Below are 22,705 nucleotides of genomic sequence, written 5' to 3' on the forward strand. Positions count from 1 at the left end.
AGCACCTTGAACTGGTAGCGCTGGCTGTCTATTTTGAAGCACAAGAATCTTCTGTGCGCTGGGAACATTGAAATATGAAAATAGGCATCTTTCATATCCAATGTTGCCATGTAATCCCCTTTTCTGGTAGGGGATTAGGTCTTGTAGTGTAGTCATGCAGAATTTTTGTGGCTTGACCTACTTTTTTGTAGGGCGCAAATCTAATACTGAGCACATTGTTAAATCTTTTTTTGGCACAAGGAAATAGGATGAATAAATACCCCTGTTTACCTGGCTGCCCGGGGTTCTATGGCGTCCTTTGCAAGCAGAATGGCTATCTCCTCGAGGAGCATTTTCTGGTGTTCCAATGAGTGTACCTTCTGTCTCGGAGGATGGTCGTGGGGGCGTCCTAGTAGCTCTATATAGTATCCTGCAGACACGGGACAGCACCCATCTGTCCGAAGTGATCCCCCTCCCATGCGTGGGTGAAGGTGGAAATGCGCCCCCTACTGGGGATGCATGGGAGGGGACCTGAAGCGGAATGTCACTGTTTACTGGGTGGCGTACCACCTCTGGCGGGGCTGCCTCTACCCCTAGTGCGGCCTGTGAGCTGCCTTCTGGGGAAGCTTTGTGATGATTGGAACTGATTGTTGCCCCATGAGATTCCTTGATTTTGATAGTAGTTTGAACCCCTCTGGGAGCTTTGGGCCCCAAAGCGAAGAAAATTAGTGTTTCCCCTCTGTCCTGAGGGTTTATTCGCGAGTTGTCTGAGAGATTTTAGGGACTCGTCCTTAGTTGTTTTTAAGGCTTCCTCCACTGCCTTGCTGAATAGTACTTCTGGCTCTACCGGCATGTCTATAAGAGTGGCTTGGGTTTCGGGTTTGAACCCCGACTGTCTTAACGAAGCGTGACACTTTATTACAGTGCCTTCAGCAATTAATCTTCCAGCATTATCTGCAGCATCAAAGTTTGTTTTCAGTATGCATCCTGATATGGACCTACCATCTGCTGCCAGCTGAGCCAACTGGCTCTTCAGTGGTTCAGGTGCGGAGGATACTAAAGCAGCTACTTCTTCCCACTGATGGCAATTGTAGCTTGCCAAAAGAGTGGCACTGTTAGCAATTCGTGCCTGATAGGCGGAAGTGGAGGCAACTTTCCTGCCCAGTGCATATAGTCTTTTGCTCTCTTTATTGGGAGGTGCTTCAGAAGAAGCAAGTGGAGTACCTGCCCTCTTTCTGGTGGTTGTTACTACCAGTGAGTCGGGTTTTAATTGACCCCTAATGTACAGGGGATCGGAGGGTGCAGAACGGAATAATTTTTCAACTCGTGGATTAACCGCACAATTAAGATTTGAAGTTACCAGCGAGGGGTCAATTCTATGCTGGATAGATTTTAATATAGGGATAGCCTGAGTAATGGCTCTTTTGTCACCTAGGATCTCTTCCGCGAAATTCCTGTCCTCTTGGACACCTTGTGTGTCAATAAGAAAATAGTCTGCTGCCTTAGCCAGTACCTTGTTGGGAGTGGTTGATGATCTACCGGTGAGGCATTTACTAGGGGGTCTTTAGGAATTGAGGAGTCAAGATTGTAGGCTTCAGCCTCACCGTCCTCATCCTCCTCCTCCTGGTCCTCATCATCCCCATAATAAGAGAACCCCGTCTGGTCTTCCAGCATTTGTGGTTCAGTTTCCTCACAATATGACTCAGGATGGTAAGGTTCAATGACCAAAGGGTCTGTGACCAAGCCCTGCGCCAGGGCATCAGAGCAGAGTCTTTTAGCAGGGGGTTGAGAGGCCTTGGACCCCAAAGGGGCAGAGGTAGCTGGTGTGTTGGCATAACTATGAAAATAATTAGGGTCTTTTTCATAGAAGTCTGCAAAAAATGACATTCTTCTCATAACCCTATCGATATCAGCTGAATTCCATTCTCTGGAGCTAGGGATAACCACAACATCTCATGTTTCCTCCTTCATGCCCGTATCTTGAGCAGTGGTAGGGATGATTTTACCTTTAGTGGGAGGGACAGGGACCTTGGATTTTCCTACTGATTTAGGGGCCTTTTGTTTCTCCTTATGAACATGGTGTTTTGAAGGCTTTTTGTGTTGCTTATCCCCCTTCCTATGACTAGGGAAATGTTTCCCAGTGCTTTTAGGGGCTTCCGAGGCATCGGACGCCTTGAGTCGAAATTCAGAGGTGGTATCTGACACCTCACGTCGAGAATTGAGGTGGTACGAGATTCAGAAGTGATACGAGATTCGGAAGTGGTCATGGAGTAAGGACATTGAATCTCGGGAGTAGACGCTACGCAGCTTGCCTGAGAATAGAGGTCAGAATCACCTGACTATCGGGCCTCTGGGACTATTGGGAGTGCAACAAATTTTCCAACTGCGGATGTTTGGTCTTTGTCATGAGACGATCGCGCACGGGAACGCTCAGAGGACACAGATTCGTTGGACCGCTCTCAGTGTCTTCCGTTGCCGATCGCTCGACACGCGTGTCGAGTCACGGCCGGGGCTCAGGTGTTTAGTGGGAGTAGTGTGTGTCGCGCTTATGCCGCCGGATGTTGTCCCCATAACTGGGCCACCGGCCAGTCCTCTGGGGTCGGGGGCTTGCGCGTGGGTATCTGAAGTCACCCCTCTGCCCTCGCCATCCGATACAGCGGCGTTGCTGCCATCGCTAAATGACCCTTCAGCGTCCATGGCCTCTAGTTGCCTGGCGTAGTGGGCCCAGCGTTTATTGGAGCGGTCCTTATGTGTTTTTCAGCTTGAAGAGCTTGCAAGCTCGACAGATAGCCTCAGGATGGTCTCGTGGGAGACACAGATTGCACGTATTGTGCTTACCTACCCAGGGAAACTTCCTGTTATACTTAAGGCAGAATTTGAAAGGAGTACTCTCCATATGTCTCAAATTGGCAGCAGGCAGGTATATGTATGAAATGAATGTGGAAAAGCCTGTATGACCACCCCCCACTCTCCCTACTTGTACAGGGCCAAGGCCAGAGTTCGTCGTGGAGTTATCGACTGCTGGTTTCCTCGATCTTCACCGACATCGATCTTCGGTGTAGGGTGGAATAGAACGGGGATGTTTTTTAACAATAATTTTAGTATAATTGGCTAATGCCAAGGGAACTCTGCAACATGCGTCCAACTAGTATGGCAGAAAAAAACAATCTGAGGGTCCTACACGCGTGAGGGATCATGGGTACAGGGGAAGTCACACTAGGGATAGTATTACTGGCACGCCCTGGTTCGCCGCCCCTTTTCGAGTTTCGAAAAACAAACTATAATACTCTGCAGCTTCCACTAGATGTCGGCCTATAGCAATAGTTTTAGACATAGGAGGGTGGCATTTTCGTTTGACGGACACCCTGACAGAGTCCTTCGTGTTCTTTTGTTGAGGCAGAGCAACCGCTCATAGTGGTGAAGGACAGTTAGGCCTTTCCCCAAACCATTTTTCCCCCCTTTCTTTTGGTGTAAAATAAAAGTTTATAACATCGCAATGCCACCCCTGTGTCAGACTCCTGCTTTTGCACCCTTACAATCACTAGTCCTGAGGCGTCCCCACTGCGTTCCCCTCCTCTCTCTGGAATTGTAAAATACTTGAGCTCAAGTTATCGCAGTTTTGAAAAGTCTCTCACTAATGGCTTCCATGTTTTCCCCACCAACTTACTTGGTAACTTTCTTGTAGTTTTATCACATAGATCTTCATGCTCTCTCATTAATTCATAATCCTTCTTGCAGTTTCTTTCACTTAAAATCTCTGGTCCCAGTTGCCAGCCCCTTCGCTCATCCATCCCGGTACCTTCAATTCTGCCTGTTGGATTATTGGGGCTAGGCATCAGCATGGGTCGATTTCCTCCACTTCCGTGGTCATTTCTCTGTCCTTCAGTGCAGACCCACTCTCTGCGTCCCGGTGTGGTCAGCGTATGGCTGCCGATAGAGGGTTCGTCCCTCCTGATCTTTCCTGTATCATTGTTCGCTGGGCCACAGGCCCACCACAGCTTCTCCATGGCCATGCCACTGCTTAGGACAGTCCAGTCTTCCGTCATGGCCGTGGTTTCTCCACTGGCTCTTGCACCGGGGTGTGGCATCTGTCTCCTGCATTCAGCGTTTCGTGTGCTACAACGGGCTTCGTGGCTCCACAATGCCTTGCCCCTCCAAGGCATGGCTACATCAGAGGGCATCCTCTGCGTATTGCTCCCAGTTCCATACACATTCGCGTTCAAAGGGACATTCTATTTTCATTGAGACGTATTATTCAATCCAGCATTACCTGAAGCCAAAGAAGAGGAAGACATTACTTGTCCTTGAAGGCAATCCCATGTAGGCGGCTAGTGTTTCTGGTACAGAGAGTTCCTTGTGGGAATGAGAGTCCTTGTCCCCTAGAGGGGAGTCGCTCCCAGTGAGGTCCCACTTTCACAGAACCTTCGTCTTGCGTAACAAGCTCACCTCCCTAGCCTCAAAGGGGGTTGGCTACACCTGTAACGCTCACCTGATTCCCGCAGAGGCGCCGGTCTTGACTGGGTGAATGCCGTATCTTCATAGGTGATGTGTAACACACGGTTGGCTCTTTGGGCTGGACCTCTGTGCACTGTATGTCTGACTCGAAGAGTAAGATGTCTGCAGATAGAAAATATGGGATTAATGAACTGGGGTTATTGGGTGCCTCTCTCCTCTTCCCTTTCTCTTCTCCTGCAGAACCCCAAAGGTTAACGCCCTCACCTTAGGTAAGTGAACGCCGAGCTCTCCATCTGCCTCGGGGCAGGGTGCCCTAACCAGTTTCTTCACTGGATAAGGGTGCAGGCCTCTTGACCTCAGAGGACTGCTGTCCGTCGTTAACTGCACGAACGGTAAGTTCTGGGCACTTCAAATGTCTTAAAAGTCTTTTGTAATGCTATATCTTGTTTTGCAGGGTTCCGGCGATGGCGGATGGCGGGCTGATGAGAGTTGAGGATCGAACCCGCGTGAGGAATAGAAGCGCCTGGAAGCACGTAAGTAAGCGCTTGTAGCCTGCTTCACGATGCGCACTAACTGTCCCTTTTATCTTGCTGGTACATGTTCGGAGCTTTAGAGAAGCTGAAGGGTGCTGGAATACCCACTGGATTCGGCGTGGGAAGGAGTAATGGCACGTGAGTAATAAAGTTGCCCAATGTCTAAACGCACCTTCTTTTGTCTTTCAGATGCGGGATGCAGCGCCGAAGGCCTCCGGAGCATGCAAAGAGTAGGTAAGCCTTTGTCTTTCAGATGCCGGAATGCAGCGCGAGGCGTTGGTGACAGCCGATGGACCAGGTAAGAGATGCGCTGCCACTGAAGACCGTAGTGCTAACCTGTTCTTTCTTTGTCTTTACAGGTGCTGCTGAAGACTGGATTCCAGGATGGTAAGCCTTTGTTCCCTTAGGCCCAGGATCAGAAGCAGAAGACACGATGAGCGTTCTGCTGCAGAGAATGCAGAATAACGCAAAGCAAGATTCATCCATCGGGTGTGGTTTAAATAGCCTCCTGTAGTGCTTAGGTTGTCTCCTTCCACAGCCACGCCTAGGTAAGAAAAGAGTTCCTGCTTTCCAGAAGAGTTCCAGTGTTCTGAACCTAGGGAGTGGCTCCTGCCCCACCCAACAGGAAACGTAGTCCCAAACAGAAGAGGATCAGGGGTTCAACTGGCAGGTAAGTAAGCAGCATGGTCTGCTGCAGGTAAGTCCACCCAAGCATTATGAGCCCGGCGCTTCCAGCGCTGGGACTGGGCATCTTTATGAGCCTGGTGCCACTGGCGCCAGGACAGGGTCCAAAAGGTCCCAATTGGGACTGGCTGGCCCTCGGAACCGGGGTTATGGGTCTGCTTCCAAGGGAGTCGGGCAAGTCCTGATCTTTTGGAAGCAGAGATCATGACAACACCCTACTTTCAATTTGTCACAATGGCCGTAATCCCTTGTGAATGATGGTGAGGCCTTTGCCAATCTTCTTTAGACAGTCTTGTAGAATTCTGTGGCCTTGGGGGTGAGGACATCTAGGATGTGTCTGGAGGTAGTTGTCATCCAGGTCTCAGTAAAGATGTGCGGTCATGAAGTCGGCGATATCTGCTGCATGGTTCTTTGCTAAGTGGACATTGGTGCAAATCAGTTTTCGTGTAGTGTTATATGATGGGAATGCTGATGTGCACTATGACAATGCAGGTGAGATTGCTGCAATGCCCATGATGTTGCTGGTGAGCAGCATAGATGGTGATGGATGTTAGAAACCTGAAGGTGTCTCACCCGCAAGTCCCCGGGAATCTGTCATCCAAGTGGACAGAACACGGCCATCGCTTTTGGATCCATATCCTGGGGGTGGACCAGTGCAGGAGGATCACATGGATGACGGGGGTCGAGTGGGACACCCGATGGTGAGACGCTGTATCCCTTCCCTGTAACACCTTTTCCCCATCCTACCAGGTAGGATACTTAGGAACTCGATCCCCTCCACCCCCTTTTCCCAACACAAACATTTTCTTACGGACAGCTCACCATGAGCGAAAACCGACTAACACCAGAGCCGTATACCTGACATGTCTCAATACAATGGTCAGGCAAGGTTGGGTAATTAATGATCATTATGTACACCAGACTTCCATCACACTTTCCCACATGGATAAAAGGGGGTGCATGAAAGCACACTCGGAGCAAGGCAAAGCACCCAAGAAAGCAGCGGTTCCAAGATGGCAGTTTAATACAAGGAGAAAGACTGCAAGACCAGAGAGGGTTACAAGGAGGGAAGTGCTCTGTACCTTTCCAGACAGTTCTTTTGTAAACCTTGGAAAGTAAGAAACCTAAGACCAGGAACTAAAGCTGAAGAAACCTGCACTGTGTGTTGGAGGTACCCAGGGCTCTCCCGCGTTGATAACCAAGGCGGGGAGGTACGTTTGCCACAGTGGTACTTTCCTTGGCTCCTACAACAAAGCAGCGCCCGTAAAGACAGCACAGCAGATGAGTCTGAGAGACTGATACACAAACAGCCTGTGTTAGAACCAAGGTTGCAAGAAGCAACATTTTATGAAGAAATCTAAATAACTGTGAAAAGTATGTAATGAGCAACACGAATATAATTGAAAACCAGAGGAGTGAATTAACTGTTAGAAGCCAAGAAAGATACCGTAGACAGAGTGGCCCGGCGCCACATGGGTGCTCATTCCAAGGTCTCGGTTAGGTATCCAAAGAGTTGGCAACTGTGAAAAGGGAAGTTAGAGATAGAAGTGGTCCTGCAAAGGGTCAAGCTAAACCCTGTGCACATTCTTAAGTAATTGATAGTTTAATGCGAACTGAAATTGGTCTGAGCCCGGCTGAGGGAGATTAATTGTGTAAGAGGAGGGATCTGAGCCCGGGGATCCAGGGTGAATCACAAGAATAAAATACATATAATAGGAAAGGAAATTTGTGTTTTGGTACATCAGGCCTTCTGAATCAAGAGACTTTGAAGTAAAGAGACTTGGGTACAGAAGGCCCTGATGCTGGTAATGGAACTGTATTCTGGTGCAGAAGAAGCTAAAGTGTGTGCTTTGCTCTGAACCGCCTTGTCCCGTGCGTAAAACGTGGGGAGAGTAGACAACAGCCTGAACATCCTGACATATCATTTTGTGTACACTTCTTTCTTTTTCCTCAACATGACCCCACCTATGTGTATTTAGCAGTAAGGATTGGCAAGTTTTCTTTAGTATAGGCCTTTTTATTTTGACGAGACTCCACTAGGACTGCATTATTATTATTTGATACTCGTAGCTTGCTCCCATCTGTAAATTTAGGGTTAGATATGCGTTTATCACACCATTGTTGAAGTTCAATAAAACACCCTTGAACTGTGGTCACTTGTGTCCGTCTTACTTTTGATACCATGCCTTACTTACAGTGGAGATGATGGGGATGGGCTGTTGGGAGGGAGGGGTGAAAAACATATTTGAGGGAGCTTACTCAATGTTGGAGGAGCAGGGGTTCTGGTGCTGGGACCTCACGGTTCAAACAGATCTTATCCTTTTCTTCTTCTGTCCTTCAAGGGCGTCTTTCACCCGGGCATCTGAGGTTATCTACTGCTCCCTTCTCCTACAACTACCAACCCCATTATTCCTTGTTCCTCTTCTCAAACAACTCCTGTATCCTCTACTACTACTCATCAACTCTGCTACCCCTCCGCCTGGTCTCTTCATCCTCCTGCTCCTTACTTGACCTCACCCGAATGACTCCCAATTTCGTGTGTCTGGTCCTCTTATTAACCCTCTTCCCCCTCCATTGGCTATCACCCGCCATTGGCTATCACCAACCACTGGCTGTTCCCCAGAAAGGTGTTCCAACCAAAACATTTAAAAATACAGGTTAAGCACCACCTATGTTTTTCATACAAGGGTCTGCTGGTCCCCCACAATAGTGGCTTTCCCAAGTAAATGTCCCAGTTTCTTCAAGGCTCTTCCAGCTGGGAAAAGCTGGTTTGCAAAGGATGTTGCGTCACGGTCACCACATAGATGAGTGAAAAGGTTCTTGAGCGGGCAAACCCCTCTGGGTGCTCTGCACCCAGACTTTCACCGGAATGGTGTTGGTGTGACCTGCTCTCTCTGCCCAGGTGGACACATCTGCCTCTAGTCACGTTGACGTTCCAGCTGAATTGGGTAACCTAGCACCAGACTGTTTCGTGCTGATCTTCTGTGACCCCATAGGTGATATTTGGCATTTTCACTCTGCAGCTGTCTGGTGGCTTCCCTGCTGTCAAGGCTGATGATTCCATAGTTACTAGGAGACAAAGAGAAACAGACTGGCCAGAATGGGGCTGTGCAAGCATGGGGTGATAACAGTGGTACTGTTGGCAGACAACCCTGCGCAAGGGATAGGAACTATGCCCCTGCAACTCTGACACTGTCTCTGGGGAAGGATGGCCTCCAGTGTCAACCCTGGTAGACCTCCCACCCCTTGCTGAGAGGGATCCCTATCACCACCTGACAAACAGATCGATCTCTGGCCCCGTCACACCACTTACTGCTCCCCCCTTGGCCTGCTTTCAGTTTCTTCATTATGGAATGGACCTTGACAACATGTTACATGCATAACTACAATTGTGCAATGAACAAAATCATCACTCCCTATCACAACTAACCAAATGTTATCACTGAACTCCACACACAACAAAGACACGTCGTCCTGTGTTGAACCCAGCTTCACTGCTACCTACTCCTCTGGACGGTGACCACATTGCTGCACTTCAAATCTGTGTAGACATTGACTAACTCCTTCAACCCAGACAAGACTTGGACACCACTACCAAACCCTGACTTATCATGCTTTGTTGAAGGATCTTGTATTAGACATGAGAAGAAGCGACCTACGGCTGAATATTCAGCTAGTTCGCCACAGGAAGTAATTAGTGATAGAGCACTGTAAAGAATCGAGAGTATTCATCTTTTCTTCCCAAGGTGGAGTCTCCCCCATTGGGGCTAGGGAGGTGAGCCCACTCCGAAAGACCCTCTGTAGGGGTCTGGGCAAGTGGGACTTCACTGAGAAAGACTACCCCTCGGGGGACAAGAATTCCCGTTCCTCTGAGGAACTCCCTAGACCATTCACCATAGTGGAATATATGGGACCATCTGTGGAGAAGACTACTGCACTACCCGGATCTTTAGCTGAAAACAAAACTAAAAGACACTGTTATACACAAGGAAAAGAACATGTCTCTTTAAGTAGAGATGCACATTTAACTGAGACGAGTAGACTGGAGAAAGAGAAAGGATCGTGAGCAGGCGCAGCCCCTTGCCATCCTCACACCTTGACGAAGCGGAGCAGAGGAAAGCCGCGGCGCCTGCGATTCTCACAGAAGTCCCGATCGCCAGTGGAAAATGCTGTAGGCACGGAGTTTACAGGGACAGAAAAGCAGTGGAGAGATGAATCCGAACCCCAGTGGTAACAGGACCACGATGACTTTGTGGTGGCCCGTGGGCCCGTTTATCTGCACCAAAACCATCCAGATAGGGAGTGGACAAGACTCTTGGGTGCCCGTAACCAGTCGCAAGGAGAGAAGGTTGAAGTCGGGACGCCAACCATACCGAGAAGCACGAGATCCAGAGCAGAGTCAGAGAACCAGAGCGAGCGCCAAGCACGACAGCTTTCCCCTGCAGATACGGATGTAACGAGGGGAACCGGGAGGCTGCTGGGGCATCATTATAAAGCGGGATAAACTTGTTTGTCCCAGTGAAATTGATGAGATACTGAATATAAAGCCATTTAAGTGGAACTGTGCTAATGTGATAGAGAATAAAGAATGAACCTAAAACAAGAGTCATTAAAGACTGGGCATGAATACTATGGGAATAGTGGAATGTGGCCCTTGTCCCATGGTTTAATGAGTAAAGAGTGGAACATAACCAGGAGAAAATCTTATAATTATGAATTAGAACGGACATCAAGTGGAAACCAGAGAAGGAGAAATAAACAAAGTGTGAAACCCCAGTAAAGAGCGAAAGTCAAATTGAAACAAAGTGGGAGACAAGAGTCAATAACGCATACAAGCCAGGAACAGACTGAGAAAGTGTACTACCAAGTACTGTCAAAAACCTGTCCCTAAAGAGGGGATAAAGTCCAGGTGTATTGTGAAAGAGTTACAAGAACTTATCCAGAAGGTGGCAAGAGACCATTAAAGATATCTTACTAAAGAGAAACGTTTTGTTAAGAGACAACCAGGAGAAGAGAAACATTCACCGGATCCAATTTAAGTTAATTAATATAGTGGTAGGGAATGTTAGAGCTAGTTTAGACCATGGACATATTCATTTGAGAGTTCCGGCTAGCACATTTAGTTTATATAGGCAGGCATAACCCTCTAGCAATAGGGAGAGCGAGAGATAGACCTTATCCGCATTACTTTAATAAACATCAGTGAAAATGTCCCTCAAGTGGCTGACTCCTGCTTCTAACCAGCCACAGTACCCAATTAGTATTTAGCACAGGTAGCAGAAATGGTTGCATGGATACATGCATGCAAACTAGCAGGAAAAAAAGGAGTTATATATATTTATTACAGAATGGCCCAGATGCTAACCAACCCCCCCACTGAGGTTTTGCTACTAGAGTAATGGGGGAGTGTGTTTTCAGCACCTTGCAACTACAAGGACCAGAATTTCCTGCACTGATGGGTGATTAAATAATCATGGACACCTGGGACTGGCTTCCTGAAGAAAGCATGAGGCACGAAAGTGTTTGGAGAACACCACTGGAGTTGCCAGGTCTACCGAGAACTGGAGTGCGCCCTTCATCTTGTAGTACATATACATTATAGGTGAAACCTATAATCCATACGGAAAGTGAAGATTCTATGGTTAATAACTTTTGTGCTATAGGACGGAACAGCACAGAGTTTGGCAATCCTATATTAGGCCTGGGCCCCTTACAACTGGAATGTTTTGTGCAAATCCACGTTACGGTTCAAAAGAAAAAGGTTCCAAAAGGGTGTATTTTTCCCTTTCCCATAAGGAAAAAGGCCAATTTTTGCTCAGGCACACAGCATAAACTGCGGGACAGATTTGTGTCAAGTAAGGAACAAGTTAGGCCTGAAGTACTTGAAGGAAATCCTGTGTTGGTTTGGCGCAAATCACTTCAGTAGTTTATTTTTTATTTGGCACAGAGGGCAATGCCGCTGTAGCCACCAAGTTAGTCATACCTCCCATGATGCATTGCTGGCGCAAAGGGTTTTCATTTCTGAAAGTTCACCATTTCGCAATTCGAGAATCCAGTTTCGAATCGACATTGGAAAGTGCCATAAAATTATATAAAGGGTGTAAGATCTGGCATGTGCGAGACCAGGGAGCATGTGGGCATGATAGGGAAGGATGAATGGTGAAGGTTTGGGGATAATGTAATATTTCTTTTTCAAGCATTTTGCAGAGATCGAGATGTCGTAAGTGATATGTGGTGATATCAGAGTGCTTACAGGCTGCACAATCATGGTCTCATAATTCAGGTGTTGTAGCTTCCAGCACATGCTAAATTTCAGGGTTTATGTGGTATTAAATCGACGCCTTAACGTCACTTCAACTAAAGTTTTTCACTGAATTTCAAGGATTTTGCAACATATTTACTTTAACTTCATTCTTTCACTGAACACACACACTACAGTCCCATTCTACGTTGAGTGTTGCAGAATACTATTTTGTACAGTTGTGGAAGCAAAGGCCACTCAATTAAAAAGACTTCTACGTATAAGCCTTTTTAGATGCCACTATGTTTCCAAGTCAGTTATTAATAATGAAGAGTGATGCACAAGAGCTTGTTCATTACGAGTGGGAACACGCAGCAGATGCTGATGCTCAGCAGGGGGCCTTTTCCGACTCTCGGGCTGAAAGGGTTTTGAGAATAAAGAGTAAGGAACAAACTCCTTCATTCACAACACTAGAAGAGCTAGTAAACGGTCAAGATAAAGCCCAAGACTCAGAAGGCTCTTTGTAAGGAGAGTTTGTCATCTACACTCCGATACACTTCGACAAGCCAAACATGGTACCCTTGTTGCACCAAAGGCTCAGTTTGCCTACTTGGCTGACAGTCAACAAGGTCATTCCCATGTAGGAAAGGGGTGGGGTATGATTGGCACATTGAGACAAGACTGGTGTACCTCGAATTCAACTTCAGGACAGGCCTACTGCAGGCAGTGTTCTTTTCCAGCAAAGCAATGTTGGGAAAGCTGTACAAGAAATACAAGGAGCAAACTCCACAGCCTTAAGGATCACCCGCACATCTGCAAATAAACTTCATCCAGCACCAGAAATGGAATTACCAGTACGTTTAAGTAGTAGCAGTAGTGGACACCTTTTCAGTTTGGAAAAGCCATATTCATGACATCGAGTAGATACCCTAACTGTTTCTAAACCATTGACAAAAGTCTGTGCCACGGTTTGGGAGTCTGCCAGCATAAACAGTGAGGGATTTGCACTTCACAGGACGATTTGACAAACAACTTAGTACTGCAATAAGATCCTATTGGCAGATTTATTTCAAAGGCAAGTTATTTTTAAGAGATGGCAGCTCCTTGATTGAATGCTCAGTAAAACGCATTGACCAATTTGTCTTTGGATTCATTAATGATATGGCTGCCCCTGGATCAGAAGTAGTGAAAGCAAGACTGATACAGGCAGAGGGAGGAGTGGTTCATAATTTACTGATGAGACACGACCTTTGCCATTAAATTACAGGCTCTGATTATTACAGATTTGAGACAGGAAGGTGGTGGGGACGGCAGTGCTCTGCCCACATTCGCCTTCCCCATCCTGTCCGTCCAGCAAATGTACCTCGACACAAACTGAATTTTCATGCAGGCAGAGACTCGAATCCAGATGGATTGCCGTCTTGCTTTTGCACCTGTGCAAAACAGACGGAATCCATTTTTATGATTCACGTAAATGTCATCTGCCACACCGGGCCGTGGCAGGCAGCATATTGTTTACAAGACTGGCTACAATTGCAGCACGGAAGCCCGCATTGGCCACTTTTCCATGGTGGAATTACAGCCATGGACATAAAGTTACATTGCACAGAGATGAATGCTTGTTTAAGCGTATGTAGTCCTCTACGTGCAATTTAAGGGTCAATCCAAACTAACCCCTTTCTATTTACAAACCATGTAAAAATGCACATATATCCTTTGTAAATAAGGAGTTTATTGCTGTAGTGGTTTCTGATTTTTAAGAAAATCCGTTCCTGTTGTCATTTTACAGCAGCACTACATTAAACTAGAGCAGAGGCACTGCAGTTCGTAGTTTTATTTAATATCCCATTTGCAGGTTGTGACAGCAGGATTTCACGTAAAGGCTAGGTAATGGGGTGGTGCAACCTCTTCGCCCGTCAAGTTAACATACAAGCACTATAAGCAAAGTGAAATCGAAAGAGTGGTAGCAGGGGCCACGGCACCAATTAGTGATGGAAAAAGTACCCTATCTCCCTACTGTCAGCAAAAAGGATTGTGCACATAACCTCGCAGTTAGTGGACCTTTTAATTTAGCGCAAAATTCATAATCAGAAAAGGCTATTTTTCCCCTCATGTGTAAGGACTTATTTTTAAGAAAGTTGTGTGTTTTAGTCAACGGACAACACCAATGCATTCACTACTTGCACCTATGTTGAAATAACTGCTTCTTTAACAACCAAGGTAACTGCTTTGTTAACCACGATGCAGTAAACCGCTCTACAAGATGTAAATACATGTTTAACTTTGTGAGTACGTGTGGTAATCTGAATTCCAAACGAAGCCACTACTGTTGTCGAAGGACTACATTTTTCTTTTTTTAACAAGTTAACAAGTTAATAAAGAGAACATGAAACGTGCCCACTCTTCTCCCGCAAAATGTTCGGACATACCTTTCCTTTCCTGAACAGAGCTTTGACATTGTCCGGCTGCTGCTCCAAGACCAAGTTACACGATTTCAAGGCAGCCTCGAAATGATCCAGTTTCAGCTGGGATGCCGCGAGGTTATTCAGGCATTTCACTTTCACATCCAACAACTCTGCCTCCTCCTCTGGGGTGAAATCAACTGCAAATGGATCAGTGGTAAAATAATTAGACAATGATTATCAACCTAAAAAGCAAAAGGGCCTACTTTAGGAACGGAGACGAATCTGACCTCTCCTGGACTTTACTGGCTTCAACACATTCTGAGCAAGTGCAGTCAATGTATTAAAGTGAACATAACATGTTCAAGTTTTCTCATCAGATCATCACAATGTTCACCTTCTTTGAAGAGTGGATTTGTACAACAGGTTGCAATCTTCACGAATAGTTTTGACACACATACTCGCATCAAGCACTTGAGTCAGTGGGCCAGAGCCATGCAACCCCTTCTGTCCTTTGGCAAATACCCAGTCCCATTGTTTTGTAGATGTGGGATAAGCTACATTTTCATGTAGATATCCCTCTATGCTGCAACTTCTATCTACACTACCATATTTTTTTTTTAGCCTTCATTGCTCCATTTTCATGGAAGTGTGTATTAACTAAAACATATGAGGTTTCCAAAAAGCTATCCTAAATGTATCATTTTATCTGCTTATTTGGTTTTGGCGCTTTGGTGGCATAAGCCACGTAATTGCTAAAACATTGGTACTGTAAATAAAAAGGACAAAGGGGGGTTTTGAAGCAGTGGCAACTTGCAGCTCGTGGTGATAAAATGGTTGGTCGAAGCACCATCTGGGCCTTGACCCTCTCGCTCACGTCTGCCGGCCTGCCGCTGTTGTCGGGGAGCTGAAGTCGGAGCAAAATGAATGCACTCAACTATGCCAGTTATTTTCATTTGAATGCACCAATGTTTTATGTCACTTAAACTCCTGTCGGACTAGGTTTAAAGTTTATGCAGAGTGATCAATTTTCTAGCCAAAGCTGCAGCCGTTGAACTGCTTTATCATAGGCATAGCAGTCGCACCGGCTATCAATTGAAGGTGATCCGCCATCCAAAGTCTTGCTGAACTGCGCCCATTTGTAACATATTACGGTAAACCAGCTGCATTTCATCTGCTAGGCTCCCCGTAGAATTGATGCTGTGATCGTCTGTATCTTTAACACCGTTCGGGAGATAATGAAGTAACGAGAGCAATAGATGCTCGCTGCAGAACAACAGAGGAAATGTTTTACGCAGATTAATGCCGCAGCAGTAATAGAACAGAGGGGAAGTGGCATTATCAGGACTCAACCATCCTCTGCTACAGGGAGCTGGGCACGTCTACGCCGGGGCCACAGCCTGCCCCCTAGGCACAGCCAGGCCTGGGAGGAGAAGGAAGTGGATGACGCTTTTGGGAATAGTAACCTCTTCAAACAACCATTAGCAGCAGGGGCACCACAGATTGCAATGTTGTATGATGTTTGCAATGATGGGCCCTGAAAACAAAGATTTCTTTGAAGCCCATCAGCAGCACTTATGACATTCCGAAGTGGTAAGTAAGAGGCCGTGTGTGGTATAATAAATGAGGAATCTCATTTATTACAACTTTATTTGGCAAGGTAATAACTTGCAGTTAACTGAGAACAAGGTTCCTTGAATGTCCATAAGCAAGGAAGTCTAAATGATGCTGGACAACAGGGTCCTGGGGTGCCCTCATGCACAGGGGCTGTCACGAGTCTCTAGTCAGGAGCAGCACCGGGTGCTCTACCTGCTCGATTGGTCCGTCGCCTTCAGAAATGCTTCCTTCGCGTCTTTCGCAGCACTCCCTGGATCGCGCTCGAAATCTTGTGAGACTGCGCAACCTCGTAATCTTGCGAGGTCCCTATACACCTCCCTTTTATAATCGAGCAAGGTTTATTCCAATACATAGTCATCATACATAACCGTTCTTCTGTGCTCTCTTCTCGGGTGATCTTCCTGCCTACCCCCAGCATCCTGTGTTTGACTCTCTTCTTGGGATGTTTCGGACACCTCTCCTGCGGTCTCTCTCTCTGCGTTTTCTCACGCAGGTGTTTCTAGTTCTCGCTCTCTAGTGGCATCTCTGTCATGTCTTCTACAAGGGGTCTTTCCTCTTGGGTTCTTTCCATTGTGCGATGCTTCTCAAAAATTGGCAAACGTTCCACATGCAGCCATCCTCTGTGCAAATGCGATTCGTCCCTCTGTGGATAACTTATGGGTTGATTGAACTTTTAGACTGTTTGGTCTTTACACAGTAGGCATATTTTGATCAAGTCGCCTTCTTTGACTTCACAACCATTGGGTCGTTCTTCTCTAATCACTCATCTCTTCATGCATGCTTTGCTGTTTTCTAACAGCCATGTCTACTTTGTCATCTTTTACTCTGACCAACCACAGTGGTACCAGTGTGGTTGCTGCTCTCCTCACCCTTAGCATTCGAAACAGCGATGCTTGGGTAATGCTGTTGGGGGTTAATCTGTGGGCCACAACGGCCTCCTTGACTGTTTTGAGGGGGCTCCATAACAGAAGCCGTTGCCAACTGGATGACCCTTTTGATGAACCCATTTGCCCTCTCCACTAGGCCATTTGCCTGGGGGTGATACAGTGCAGCATTCCTCTGCTTTATGTTATGTTCATGCAGGAATGACTCAAATTCCAGTGAAACTAGCTGTACTCCATTGTTTGTGACTAAGTCTTTGGGGGAGGCCTTCCCTCTGAAAAATAGATGCAACGACTTCTAGGGTGGTGGCTGTAGTAATGTTGGGGACAAACCCTGCTTCTACCCATTTTGATAGGTAATATACCATCACTATATCATACCGATGCTCCAAAGCCATTGCCTCCAATGGTCCTATGATGTCCAAACTCACTTTGTGCCACACCGCTTTTGGGATCTCTGTGGGAATACATCGGGGCTTGTCTGGTCTTTAGTGTTTGTCACTATTGAGACACTTGTGGCATCTCTCAATCATGGAGCGTATTTCCTGGTCCATGGCAGGCCACCAGTACGCCTCTTACCAGTCGCCGAGTCATGGTGTTTCGTAAATGCCCCGAGTGGGCCCTGCACAGAATGACTGTTCTCATTCCCACTGGCAGTATTACTTGGTCCCCCTCGATGAGAAATCCTTCCGCCTTCGAGATTTCTTCCGCCACTTTCCAATATGGCCTCATGCCTTCCGGCAAGGCCCTTTCTTCTGGCCATCCGCTCCTGACCTACTCTCCATGGTGAGTTCTTTAGCATCCTTTTTATTTCAGTGTCCTTCACTCAACTCCAGAAATTCGGGTATGACCTCCCCTCCCCCCCCAAGGTCTTGAATGGAAGCTACTATGCTTTCATCTTGCAGAAACGTAGTGGCCATCTCTTTGTTTCCCGGTAACCTAGACATGCAGTCCGCCTGGACATTTCTCCAACTGGCTATGTGGGCTATTTCAAATGTGTATTCCTGGAGCTTGGCCGCAATGCGTGCCAACCGGGGTGTTGACGACTTTGTCCCCCCTGGACTGAGCATATGAATGAGGGGCTTTTTGGTTGGTGACCAGTTTGAACTTAGTGCCCCATAAGCAAGTCCTGAAGTGCTCAACAGCCCATGCGCAGGCTAACATCTCTATCCACTGTGAAGTAATTCTTCTCAGGGGCGGACAGGGCTTTAGCGGCGAATGCCACTACGTGTTCAGTATCTTTCTTCTGGGTGTGTACAGCACCTAAACCACATGCATTGGCGTCCGTGATGATGACTGTTCCACGCTGGATTGAACAGCTGTAGGCACAGTGCTTCCACTATCCATCCCTTTATGTTCTCTACAGCCTGCTTCTGAGCCTCCAATGAAGTGAACTCTGTGCCTTTCTTTTGGTAGACTTTTCAGTGGCGTTGTGATTTCCCAGAAATTGGGGATTAACTTGGCGTAATAGTCTGCAAGTCCTAGAAACAACCCCACTTGCTCCTTGTTGGTTGGCTCTGCAGCCTTGATAATGGCTTGCACCAGGTTTTGTTTGGTGCTTAAACCCGGGAGGAAATCTTGCACCCCCGATATTCAACCTCCTTTGCCCTCAGGACGCACTTTTCATATCTCAACTTGATTCCGGCATCCTGAAGTTTGGCGAGGACCTTTCTGAGTGCCATCATGGGTGTGTTTGTCTGCGACACACCACTATATCGTCTTGGAATTAGGACACATTTCCCATGTCGCACAGTAGTAAGTCCATCATGCGCTGAAATGCTGAGGCTGTCGACGACAAACCGAAAGTCATCTTTGTGAACTGGTACACGCCAAACGGGGTGATGAATGCTGTGAGTGGTTTGGCACTTTGTGAAGATGAATCTGATAATATGCATCCCCCATATCCAGCTGGGAAAATACTCTGGCTTCCTTCATCATGAGGATGAGTTAATTTATGCTGGGAAGGGGGTAGCAGTCTGAGATGACTTCCAAGTTGAGGCTGAGCAGGTCTATGCAGACACTCAAGTCTTGTGAGTTTTGCTCCTTGATAAGGATGATGGGGCTCAGCCACGCTGAGGCTTCCACCTCTTCAATGGTGCCCTCCTTCACCATTTTGTTGAGCTTTGTTCTAAGTATGTCCCTGGCGGTTGCTGGCACCGGCCATACTTTATGCTTAACAGGGACTGCATTTGCTTTGAGCATTATTTTGTATACAAAGTTCTTGATTTTCTCTGGCCCTTCTGAAAACAGTTTGGAAGAGTCTTTGTGCACTACGGCACTCCTCCTGTGTTGACTGTTAAAACTTGATCTTCCGTGCTGGTATCCAATTTCATCTTGGCTTGGTCGTCCTACCCTAGGACTGCTGGGCCTTCATGTGTGAAGTATACTCTCATGGTGGTCTCTCTTCCCTTGAACTTACTGTTCCATTGATATACCCTAGTAGTTCTATTGACGAACCTCCGAATAGGGTGGGTTTGTGGCGAGTCCTAAGGACTTCAACTGTTTCAGCGCCTATAATTTCTTTGTAGGTGCGTAGAGGCAGTATGGTCAGATCGGAGCCTGAATCGGCCAGGACTCTCGTCTCCATGCAGTTTACCCCGATTGCGCAGAGGGGGTTTTCCCCTCATGGCTCGTGAGCTGTTAACCATTAACTTTGTGGGTCTCCCTTCTTCAGATGAGTAGCCCATTCTATGTTGGGTTCCTTATTATGTTCGCAACTTTATTATTTCGCCTCCTGCATACCAGTGAAAAGTGTCTGATTTTCTTGCACACAGAGAATTTCTTGTCTCTCGCTGGCCATTCCCTGTCATTGGCTAAGTGATTGGTGCTGGTGCATCTGTGACACTTTAGTGGTTACTTCCGCCCTTACTCCCCTTCTCTTGCGTCAGTCGCTTGTTTCTCCCTCCAGTTCCTAAAGGCTACTGCCTTTATTTATTAGCATTTATAAAGCATGCAGCAGCCCGAGGGCATCGTGGCGCTGTTACAGACAACGTTCTTAATTGCATGAAGTATACTTAGTTACTTGACAATACATTATGCAAACTTGGATACATGACCCCTGCTGAGCTTCATGCATACTCTTTCCATCGCCCTGCGGTTTCCTCCACAGCCCTCGCAATCTCAATGGCCTTTTTCTGATGGAGTTCCTTCTCCAAAATAAATTTGTCCTGCACTTTTATGCTGTTGGTTTGGACTGTAACATGTTGCAGATCAATCCCTCTGCATTATTGCCAAAGTTGCACAGTGAAGCTAGTTCCCGCAGCTTGGTAATGTAGTCATCTACGGCTTCCAACACTTCTTGTTTGCGACTATAGAAACGTATCCTGTGCAGCACAATATTTTCTCTGCTGGCAAATCGCATAATTCTTCTGATGGCCTCGTTGTAAACACAGTCTTTCTCATCCACCCCTGCTTCAGGCGGAAGGCCTGCAAACACGCTTTGACCTTCCACACCCAGCGCGTTTAATAAAAGAGCTCTGCGCCTTGCCACTGTGTACCCTGTACCTCCTAGTGCTTCCAGGGAAGTCGTGAACAGGGGATGCCATTGTGGCCATGGAATTGCAGGCCTACCTGGTATTTGAAGAAACGGTGGGGCGGTGTTGCACCTTGCATGATGATGCACAGGTTCTAGTCTTGATCCTTGTCACCAAATATGTGGTATAATAAATGAGAAATCAGCCAGCTGTGGTCGTCAGCTTTATTTGTCAAGGTAATAGCTTGCATTTAACCGAGAAAGTTCCTTAAATGTCCATAAGCAAGGAAGTCTATGGTGCTGGACAACAGTGTCCTGGGCTGCCCTCAAGCACAGGGGCAGTCTTGGGTCTCTGGGCAGGCGCCTTCAGGAATGCTTACTTTGCGCCTTTCGCAGCTCTCCCTTTCGCTCAAAATCTTGCGAGACTACACAACATCGTAATCTCCCGAGTTCCCTACACCGTGGCCTAAGGACGGAGCACCTAATGGTGTTGTCTTCACCCCTGTTTCAATGCAGCTCTGTGCGGTGCATGCACCCGGCTAGAGGGTGCATGCAAGTAAACATTGACTTCTAGTGCACATTGGAAGGTGGCCAGGAGTATGGCCCACTGATGGAGGCTCCCATACTAGTGCCGGTATTATATGATATTCTTCATTACCATGGCTGGGACACACCTACCTGTAGCCTCTCCCACCTTTGGGCCATGCCTATGTGGTAGTCTCGCCCAAAAAGGGGCGTTTCTAATTTGTAGCTATGTCCCGAAGACTGCCGAAAACCAGCTCTATCATTCTGCCATGGGGCTGCAGAATTTTATGCAACACCGACCGCTTGGGCCCGCACGCACACCCGCTGTGGAGAGGAGGGGGTGGACGTGGGTACGGGGAACTACTGCGGGAGCAGGACCACCAGAAAAATCATGGCAACTCACAGTAGATGGCCTTTATGTTCGGGGGTGGTGCTATTCTACTGCTGTGACACGCGTTAAGTGCACTTTTGTTTTTGGTCCATCACATTTTCTGTGCAAAATGAACAGGCCAGTCTACAACCGTAACACTTGAATATAAGTACAGCCTCCCTGATGATTGATTGAGACAAGAAAGCGCTAAGAGGAGTATTTGTAACATTTTTGGGATTCAACCCTGTTAATACTTATTAATTTGTTTTTGGGATCTAACTTACTTTTTACATCAGGTACATTTTGACTGGGAACTGGAGGGCGCGTCCTCGCCATCCCTTTTTTTTTCTTACAATGTTACGGGAGTCCCGGGCTCGATAGGCAGCAGCACCAGGGTTACTGAGCCCACTTTAGAGAGCTTTATTGATGGTTTTCTCCCCTCCCCAAAATTTGGGAAAGACTTGTGCTTTAGGAGGGGTGTTGGTTCCTGGTCAACTGATTTGGTAACATGTTAACACTACAGCTACCAGAATCCTTAGAGACTGAAAGAACTAATTAGTAACACCTGAATATAAGTACAGCCTCCCTGATGATTGTTTGAGACAAGAAAGCGCTAGGAGGAGCAGATCAACAGAGAAACTGAACAGCAGATGGGATCCAACCCTGTTAATACTGGTTAATCTGTTTTTGGGATCAAACTCATACTTTTCAGCGTTTTGCAGGCCTCGTCTTCAGAGCATGTTTACAAGTGGACCGATGCAGTTGCAGGTCTGAACATCTCCGTTATGGTGACTACAGCAGTTGTCTATAAAAGAACAGCACTAGTGTTGGTGTACAGAAATGAGTGGCAATATTTCTAAACTCATGGGACGTTCCTTCTGCATGGTGCACACGGTTTTGCCGCAAAAACAACGAGTACATAAGAATACTTTTATGTATTAATACGTTTGTGTTTGCCGTAAAAAAATCAATTTGAAAAAAAAAAGGACATTATAGTAAAGGTTAAACAAACGATCAGTACATTACCAAAGGACACAACTATCCATGTCCACTCAAACATAATTTGGCTTCTTAAATAAAGGTTGCCTGAGAAAGCAACAGGTGAAGTGCCTCAGGTAGTGATTGCCAAACGGCTACGCTTAACGTCATCTGCCAATCCGTTTTATTCTTTTTTTAATGCCAAGGCTATTAACTTGCTTTCTGCAAATGCAGCACTCCGGCTGGGTAATTAAGCATGACATCTGTTTGCAAACATTGCAAAATAGATCCCATATGAGTATTCTGTAGAAGGAATATTGCTTTCAGCTTAACTAGCTGTATGGCCAAACTTGTCTGCACACACCACCACACATTCTCCCTACAATAAACACTGTTTTCTCTCTTTTTTTTTTTTTTTAAACTGCCACATCTTTCTCTAACATATTTCACTGTTAAGGTTTTTATTGCTGCTACTATTTAGAGTACTATTTTATTTATATGCTCATCAGTAATAAGCAATAACAAAGTTACTCACCATAGTGACTATCTTGCTCCTAGTCCATAATCC

General features: G+C 46.6%; 1 protein-coding gene across 4 annotated transcripts in view; it reads right to left on the bottom strand.

The window, feature by feature from the left end:
- FKBP8 (FKBP prolyl isomerase 8) overlaps nucleotides 1-22,705 on the bottom strand; it is a 1,109,098-nt gene that overhangs the window by 557,697 nt on the left and 528,696 nt on the right. For all 4 annotated transcript variants that reach the window (XM_069649288.1, XM_069649286.1, XM_069649287.1 and 1 more), the window contains one exon: nucleotides 14,322-14,494. In XM_069649288.1, the coding sequence (XP_069505389.1) occupies nucleotides 14,322-14,494 (173 nt within the window). The remainder of the gene's footprint in view (nucleotides 1-14,321; nucleotides 14,495-22,705) is intronic.

The sequence above is a fragment of the Ambystoma mexicanum genome, chromosome 1p, assembly GCF_040938575.1.
Source record: "Ambystoma mexicanum isolate Mex_15411 chromosome 1p, UKY_AmexF1_1, whole genome shotgun sequence".
Lineage (NCBI taxonomy): Eukaryota > Metazoa > Chordata > Amphibia > Caudata > Ambystomatidae > Ambystoma > Ambystoma mexicanum.